This window comes from Dryas octopetala, chromosome 9, assembly GCF_963921425.1.
Source record: "Dryas octopetala chromosome 9, drDryOcto1.1, whole genome shotgun sequence".
Lineage (NCBI taxonomy): Eukaryota > Viridiplantae > Streptophyta > Magnoliopsida > Rosales > Rosaceae > Dryas > Dryas octopetala.
The window spans coordinates 18,069,460-18,078,939 of NC_141374.1; the positions used below are offsets into that span (position 1 = coordinate 18,069,460).

At 35.2% G+C, this 9,480-nt stretch overlaps 1 protein-coding gene across 1 annotated transcript; it reads right to left on the minus strand.

The window, feature by feature from the left end:
• Positions 1 to 3,999: 3,999 nt before the first annotated feature.
• On the minus strand, positions 4,000 to 4,761 carry LOC147275163 (uncharacterized). The gene has a single exon (XM_086227844.1). It carries the CDS (start codon positions 4,684 to 4,686, stop codon positions 4,222 to 4,224), a length of 465 nt encoding a protein of 154 aa, XP_086083970.1. The 5' UTR covers positions 4,687 to 4,761; the 3' UTR covers positions 4,000 to 4,221.
• Positions 4,762 to 9,480: the final 4,719 nt, after the last annotated feature.

The following is a 9,480-nucleotide window of genomic DNA, read 5'->3' on the forward strand; positions in this document are numbered from 1 at the left end:
TTAGCCGTTGATGTATACCGTCATATGTATATCATTAAATACGGAAACAGTAATGCTACACTTACCACATTTTTATACCACAATTTCATACCATCTTACATGGCATTCATACATTGGACACTACAAATTAAAAAATAAAACCTAAAAAAGAAAAAAAAAATACATATCCAGTAAAATAATGACACATCAGGTGGGATACAAATGTGGGAAAAAAAATGTGGGACAACTAGCATTATTGATACGGAAAATCAATAAAAGTCAAGAGAAGACCAATCGAGACTTAGAAGGTAATTATTACATTTTGCTTTAAAAAATCTAAAACTTCATTTATTCCATAATAATCAATAATCAATTCGACAAAGAAAAAAATCAAAATTCAATAAAAGCATGATTTTCTATGAACATTGACTAAATCCCCGTTCTTGCATGAAGAATATGCAGCTCATAATCAAGTTTGAAGCATTCAGCAAAACAATTAATGCTGACTTCAAATGATAAGATTTTCTAGAAAACTTGGGTCTTTTTTTTGTGGTTCCAAAACAATGTTTTACTTTTTGTACATGAATACAATACCTATGTAGGGAGAAAATTTGAGTCCTTGGGTTTGTTATGGACAAAAATTTATTGTGAGTTTTTTTTCTAGTTATTCCAAATGATGAAAAAATATATCTATTCTTGTGTGTATTTCATAGGGTGCAAAGAACCGAATTTAATTAAAGAAAATAACATAACAGTAATTAAGGAGTAAATTAAGTTGTTAATGGAGGTGATCAAGGCATGATGGATTGTGATGGAGGAGGTTGGTGGAGCTGAGTGGGGATGGAGATGATTGACGAATAATGGGAATTAACATTTATGACCAAAACATTAATGGGAATACGTACTTTTGCCTTGCATTTTTTTACATAAATTAGGTAAGAATATTATTAGAAAATTAAACCAATTTTAATTTATAGTAATACATAAACTAAACATTTGAAATACGAGTAAAAAATAATTCTTCAGTTTGAAATGGGCATAAACATGATATTCTTAAAACAACTCATTCTGCAAATCTTGTTCCCCGATGAGCACATTTCATAGTATAATATAAGTATTTCGGTACTTCCTACTTCTGCCTAGCTCTATACCAAGAATAATGTATTCTGAGGCCACAACATTATTTTTTCGATTTTGAAGTTAGATTGTGGCGTAAAAGTGTTATAATATGCATGTCCATATCTCAGTACTGATGCTAGGAGAATTGGCTTTTTTGGGGTGTCATCTCGTCATCCATGCATGCATTTTCGAATTTGACCGGGGCCTATGCACGTACTGTTAGATAATTGGACCAAAATCGCAGGGGATTGGAATTAAGTACGTGGACCAAAAACGATTAATGTTTTGTTTTAATATTAAAGAACGGACACATTATATTATCAAACTGTGAATACCAAAAATGCACACGTAGGGCCATATTTCAGCATGAAATTTAAGAAAAACAATAGGCCATAATTTATTAAATTCATCCAAAATATCATCCTACTCTCTATATAGCAGAGTTTGGATGAACTAGCTAATTCCAATGGCAAAACAGTGGTCACACTCACTCTAGTCCCTAAAATATATCACCCGGAGATGACGGAATCAGAGAGGCTCGGACGTGGGGACCGCTGAGGGGGTTCGTTCAAAAGGTTCCCCTTACAATCGTAATAAATCGCGCCCGAGAACTCCAGCGGCGTACACTTGTCCCCCATCAGAATCGACCGTTGCCAGACCCCGCCTTCCCCCCAGTCGCACTCCTCCTCCTCGCGCCTACTCGCCGATTCCTCGCCGATCTTTTTCCCGTGCCAGAACTTGACAGCCCTGTTGCCTATGCTCGTCATCAGCTGCTTCGGCTTCCTCAGCGGCGACTTGTTCGGCGCCGCCACTTTTGAGGACGAGTTACTCGGCGGTGGCTTGGACTTCAGCTTCTTCGAGACTCGGTTGGCTAAGTCCATCAGAGACGACACCGGAGCGAGCAAGCGCGCTTTCGATTTCGGCTGCATTGGACGGTCGGAGTTGGGTTCTTTGCTCGTACGGAGTCGCCTGACCATGTTTGATTGGTTTTTTTTTTTTTTCTGTGCTTGAGGAGATGAAAAATGGCGGGGAGGGGTTTGAAATGAGAATGTGGATTTTATTGGGGAGAGTGAGACTGTGAGAGGTGTATATATAGGAGAACATTGGAGAAGAGGTTTTATTATAACAAGAAAATTCGATAATTTTGGTTGAAAACTCTATCTTCTCACGAAGGAAATTGCTTTGTTTTTTTTTTTTTTTTGGTTATATACAAAAATTGCGTTATTTATAAATCTTGAATTGGGAATGAGGAGGGAATAAAATCCCATAATTATTGGAATTTCCTAAAGGTACGGTTAGCAAAAAGAAAAACTTTCTTTCTTAATAAACCTTTTTTTTTATTATCAAACTTTCTTAATAAATATTAAGCATGATTGTTTGGATTAAAAATAAATAAAAAAATATGTTTGTATGGATGATGATGTATATCTTGGAGCATTCCAAGTTTAGGGTATTTGAAGTCGTATCTTAGACATCCTAAGTTGTCATTTGTGCTGTTATTCGCGTTCAAATAAGTTTTTGAAAAGTTTCGGTATTTATATTTTTTGTTTTTTGTTTTGTAAATTAGGATTTCCATTTATGCTTCCTAGTACATCTATGGGCCATAACCACGTCTCTTATTGCAATTGTCATCAAGTTAATGACAACTTGAGAAGCCTAAGATTAGACTTGGGATACTCATGAGTACGACTTGGGATGCAGTTTAAGGCACCGGATAATGTTTTTTGGCCAAACATGACCATCAATTACAGCTTTAGTAGTGACTATTGTCTGTCTTTCCAATACTCGGCCAAAAATCAGTAATTGAGTTGCTAAAGCAATGATCAAGGGTCATTTTTTGCCAAAAAACATCATTCAATGCCTCAAAACCTCGTCCGAAAATGTTTTTAGAAGGTTTCGGCATTTTTGTTTCTTGTTTTGTGTTTTGTAAATTAGGAATTTCATTTATGAGCCAGAGTGACTTCTCTGCTTGTAACCATGGCCAAATTAATGGCAAGAATGGCTTTGTTTCGGTTTTTCTTTTCTGAGTTTTGTGAGCCATGAGTTAGGTTGCTTTGTTGTCGAAATTGCGAGTGTAATACGCCATTTCAAACAGAATGATAAGACGAATAATACTCACACTCACTACTTATGCAGTTATCGATGGTCATTTTTTGTTGGCAAAAAATTAGTCGATGTCTCAAAAACCACATCCGAATATGGTTTTGAAATGTTTCAACATTTTTGCTTCTTGTTTTGTGTTTTGTAAACCAAATTTGATTCTATTAATCCATGCCATAAACTAAACATTGAAATATAAATAGAAAGCAATTTTTCAGTCTATGAAATGGGGATAAACATGATATTGTTAAAACAACTCACTCTGCGAATCGTGTTGCCCCTTGACATGCATTTCATTGTATTTGACCTCTTCTACAGACTTCTTTTTTTTTTTTTTTTTTTTGGCCAAAGAACATTTCATTTCACAAAAAAACCCATTACAAAGGAAAACAAGATGACCTCTTCTACAGACTTCAGGTTTGAAGTATAAAGTAATTATAAAATCATTGTCATACAAATATAATATCAGTATTTCGGTATTTCCTTATTCTGCATCTGTGCAAAGGTTATGCATTATGAGGTCACAATTTTATCTTAATTGAGTCATATCTCTAATAGTAATAGAGGTGGGAGGTGAGAGTATGAGACCCATTTATGTAGATGAGATAGTCCGGATACCATTACTTGGCTTTCTGGGGTGTCATCTCCTCCATGCATTTTGGATTTTGAGACCTATGCACTGTTAGTGGAGCAAAATCAATTAATGTTCTAATATTAGAGAATTAATCTGACACCTTACGTTATGAAATTGTTAACATTTTAAAATTATATTAAGAAATGCATACGACCATATACTAGACAGAAAAAATTACTAGGCCATGATTTATTAAATTCACTCAAAATTTCAATGTTGAAAATTCAAAAGTCTTTGTTCTCTATATGTACACACACCTTTCCATACATGATGACATTTGACACATCACAGCAGTTGTGAAACTACAAGGAAAACACAAAACAACATCACGAAGCCATAGACGACAATACCGGGTACCCAGGCAATGAAAAATCGAATTCGCACGTGCCTCAAATCTTCTTATTTGCCCTCTCAAGGTACCCAGGCAAGGGGCTCGCACGTGGGGACCGCGGAGGAGCTCCGTTCAGCTGCTTCCCGTTACTATCATAATAAATTGCGCCCGAAAACTCCAGCGGCGCACACTTGTCCCCCATCAGGATCGACCGTTGCCAGACCCCGCCGTCCCCCCACTCCTCCTCCTCCTCGTCCTCCTCGTGCTTATTTGCCGATCGATCGCCGATCTTTTTCCCGTGCAAGAACTTGATTGCCTTATTGCTTATGGTCGTCATCAGCTGCTTCGGCTTGCTCAACGGCGCCTTATTCGGCTCGACTGACGGCTTGGGCTTCAGCTTCTTCGAGACGCGGCTGGCTAAGTCCATGAGAGTCGAGACGGAGGCCAGCAAGCGAGCTTTCGATGTTAGCCCTATCGGACAGTCCGAGTTGGTTTCTTTGCTCGTACGGAGTCGCCGGACCATGTTTGCGGAAAAGAAAATTGGCGGGGACTGGGGAGGTGTTTGGAATATATGGGCTTTATTGGGCTGACTGAGAGACGAATATATAGCTGAAGATTGAAGAATGGGTTTCGGTGACCGGTTATAGCCGGTGGCCTTTTTTTGTAGGAGTGAAGGGTGGACTGGACTGGTGGCTTTCGGGTTGACCTACACAGCTGCACTAAAATGTTGGTATTGTACAACTATGAGACTCAAGAGAGAGATGATAGGGTGCTGCGTGAGCATTGAGGGTTTGATGGACATCATATTATGGTCATAACAACACTAATTGAATTCACCACCTTATAAAATCAAAACTTTTTACAAGGATTTGGATCTAAAAATTGATCAGTAGAAGACTAGCTCGAGAATTTTGGTTGAAAACTCGATCTATCTTCGATCTAAGGAAATTCTACAAAAATTGCCTTGTATTTGGAATTGTGATTCTAATCATATTTGTCAGATTGCTTACTTAATTTCAATTGGGAATGAAGACGAAATTAAATCTCATCCTTTTTGTGATTTCCTAAACGGTTAAAAACAAATTTACCAACTTTTCTTAATTGGTTTCTTAGCAAAAACAAAAAATTTCTTTCTTAATAAAACCTTTTTTTTTAATCAAACTTTCTAAATAAACCTTAATTATGATTGTATGGATGATGATGCCTATCTTGATCATCCTTACAAAGCCAATCAATAATTTTGTATTTTGTATTTATTTGAATTTAAGTTTATTTTGTACTTTATTTATTTTTAAAAAACATTTTATCTAACAGAAGAAGAATTACATAGAAAGTAAAACTCGATATTTATATAAAAAGATCATACTATAAAAAATTTAACAAAGAGAAACTAGAAGGCATAATCAATGATTTATCAATCAAGATAATCAATCAATGGTTCGACCAAAAATTAAAATCAATCACTAAAAAAATTAAGGCATGATTAATAATACGAAGATAACAGTCAATTAAACACGTATAAATTTAAGGGAGACTTAGATTTCAGTCCATTTTATAAGTTTTTTTTAGACTAAAACCGGTAGTGATTTAGGATTTTTAATTAAGTCATTTTATTTTTATTTTTGACGGCTTTCTATTAAGTTTTAACTCTGAAATTTTGAACGGCAGTCTCTACAAAGCCTATTCTATATCCTAGAAGGAAAAATACATTTTAAATCGAGAGAAATATTCTTCAAATCGGGGAAGAACTTTATTATAAATTAAAAAGATTTTCTTATAAATTTTAAAACACTCTCAGGCTTCATCTAAAAACTATTTTTCTAAAGAATCCAAACCTGATTATCTCTAAATTTAATGAACATAACATTATTGATAAATATATCTTATTATCTCCTACTAGAGTCAAAAAGCCAAATCAAAGTGCGGCATTTTAGTTGTGTAATATATAATCATAGTGGACGATTAATTAGGCTTCCAACTAGGCAATTAACTGGCAAAGAAACTTCCACCTGTAGGGTTGTGATTGGTCCAGTGTAGAATGAGGACCTTACTGCTTGGAGCATTGGAATGTAATTAGAGAAGTGGTGGTTGAGTCAACCCGCAACTAGTTTCTGTGAAGTACGTCTGCAACAAGATGAATAAGACTATAAGAGATAGACTACATATGCCAGGTCTTAGCTTTTTAACTGATTTTATATATAAGTGGGAAACTGGTGCGCGCTGAGGTCATCTTATGTTGGACCAAGTTGCCACTTGGAAACTTGTGTATCTCATTCATTTAGGACCCACCAAATTGTGACCCAGTCTTTCACTGCCCATTTCCATACTTCTATAATGATGACTTGATGTGAATTGAGAATCGATCATGAATCATGAGCATGGTTTACAATTGAAACCAATTTGAGTTTAAGGGGCACTAGTGGTAGGTTACCTTCCATTTATAGTGTATCATGAATTAGGATGGTTTATTAGGTCATATAAACTACACTATTATAGTTTCATCTTATTGACTAATTGGATTTGGACTATTAAGATTATAAATTAATGAAAATTAAAACAAGGAGATGAGCCAAACTCTTATACAAGATATACAACCACTATGCCACCTTGGGTCACAATATTCAAATTAAAAGGTAGCTTTCAATAAGGGGCAACTGTCATATATGAATCATATAGTAATGGGCCATTTGAAAGTAAGTGGCATAACCACTTGGGATTTAGGTGAATATTTAATTAGATGATAAGTATAGTTTTGGTTGATGTTACAGAAGTTGCAGCTGACCAAATTGGTACCAAATGTATCTCTATCTTTCACAAGCTGCAATGGTTTATGCCCTTCCTATTTATCTACCTTATGGCAAATGCAAGAGTCAAATTGGGACAAAGCAAATAGAATACATGAACAATTAAAATATTTACATATATATACGATTGATGAGATGGGTAGCTAGCAATTATAATATTGACTAATCTAGAAAGAAAGAAAGAAGAATAAATGGAAAGGAAAAGAGTAAATGGGGCTGCAAAACCGTCTCAATTCTTCTGATTCTGTCGCTACTTGACTAGCATAAGGTATTTATGTGCATGGTAGTGGTAGAATCTTTTTAGCTGTCTCTTTTTTAATAGGAGATCGAATTTATACAAGTACATGTTATTAAAAAATGGAAGAAACAACCTTAAAATTAACTAATGAAGGAGAAAATCAAGTTTCTAATGAAGGTAAACATGACATGATGCATGTTGATGGAGATTGGTGGAGATAATCAAGGTATGATGAAGATTTGACCGAGTTGATTAAGGACGTGATTAGAATTTAGGTATGGCAATTAACACGGCCCACCCTGTGCCATTGGTCCATACGAATCACTTGACCTTTCTCAACCTCCCAGTGCAGTAACTTGGGCCCAAATTTAATACCCTCCCGCCCAGTTATATGGTTTTTCGTCGGCTGACTGGGCCTAGCCCAAAAATAATTCAAATAATCCAATAATCCATTTTAAAGGTATATTTTTCAGGCCACAACCCACAATCCAATAATCCATCATTCTCAATCCTTCGCCAATAGCCAACCCCATTTTGAAAATTGACTCGTGCTTTTTACCTCACCTTTTATTATTACATTTCATTGTATAGACAATGGTGTGATGATCCTTCTAGGTGGTACTATTGGTATATTAATAACTTGTTAATAATAATCAAAACTTTAATAAATGAGGTTTGCTAAATCAATAAATCCTTCTTTATTGTACACTTACAAGAGAAACATCTCTCTTTTAAGAAGGAGAATTGCTATCCACAAGCGACTGTGGTTCAAACTTGCTGACACGTGGTTGAACTTTTCAATTCACATACAAACTGTTTGTTATATAGTCTTTCTCCCATTTTTACCCTTGTCGAAATTCACAACCTAGTGGTGTTGCCACTAACTCTATAGGACAAATTCACAACCCAAAACACAATTGCTGCTTTTCTACTTTTCACACAACAAAATGATTGAAACATATGTATTTTCCTGGATCTGGATTGAAACATATGTATTTAAATGAAAATTACATGTTTACATTTTAAGCCGATCATAATTTCATATCGCACATAATTAATCAGGTCCCCTAATTAATAAAACCCCAACGAGCTTAGATCATGTGTGAACTTCAGATTAGCCGCAAAATAAGGCAAAGTCATGAGAGAGACCTTTTTCTCAAATACTAACCCCCATGTTGAAAATTGGAAGATCATCATTAATTAAGCTAAAAAATTGAAAAGGGTCCTACCCCTTTTTTTTATTTTTTTAAGTAATCCTACCCAAAAAGTTTAAAGTCTTAACAATATCCAATTAATCGTGGGCATGTGTTTGATGCCACTACGTGGAGCTCTAGCACTGTTGGAGTGCACAGAACCTCTCATAAAGTCACCCCTTCAAATCGTAATCCAAAAACTAAAACAAAAAATTGTGTATCAAGTCAACCCTTTCTAGTAATCATTGCATCAGCCATCATCGTCTAGAAAATAAGAAATTTGATACATATATTTTATTGTCAAAACTCTTATCATATATGCAGATTCATATATAGCAAATTAACCTCGATAATAAAATATTAATATTTCTATGTATTAATATTATAGTAAAAATTAATTAATATTGTTGCTCATATTCCGATTCGTGTGGCATGCCGTGCCGTCACAACCACTCCAGTTGCTTTCATGCAATATTAATTATTGCATTCACAGCCAATAAAGCATGTAATTCAGCGAGATTTCCTTTATTTCTGCTCAGGATATTGAATCACGATGATAAGCATGTTGCATATAGTTTAATTATTATTGGAAATTTTTATACATGAAATATTAAATATATAATACCAAAACAAACATGCACATAATCATGATCTGCATCACTAACATACATGCATTTGATCCAAATTAAATGGAGTATAAATAATGACTTTATATGTAATTTGAAATGAAGGGTCGAATCATACAAGTAATTAATTTCACAAATATTTCACTACACATTGTGGGATTTCTTAAAATTCCCATTTTTGGGTGAAGAATAAAGAAGTTGATGGGTGATTACAATAAACATGAATACACAAAATAAAGCTTATGGAAACCAAAAAAGAAAAAATGAAAAACCTTCAATGGTGCAATGGGTTTGGACCAGTGGGAACGGGGCGCTTTTCAGCTCCATACTGAGGGTCAAGCTCGGTTCCAGCTGGCTCATGCTTCACAGGTACATGCCTGTGAAGGTGATGCTGATGATGACGTTGATGTCGGTGTTGGTGGACAAATGGCGTGAAGTCGAATTTGGAAGCCAATA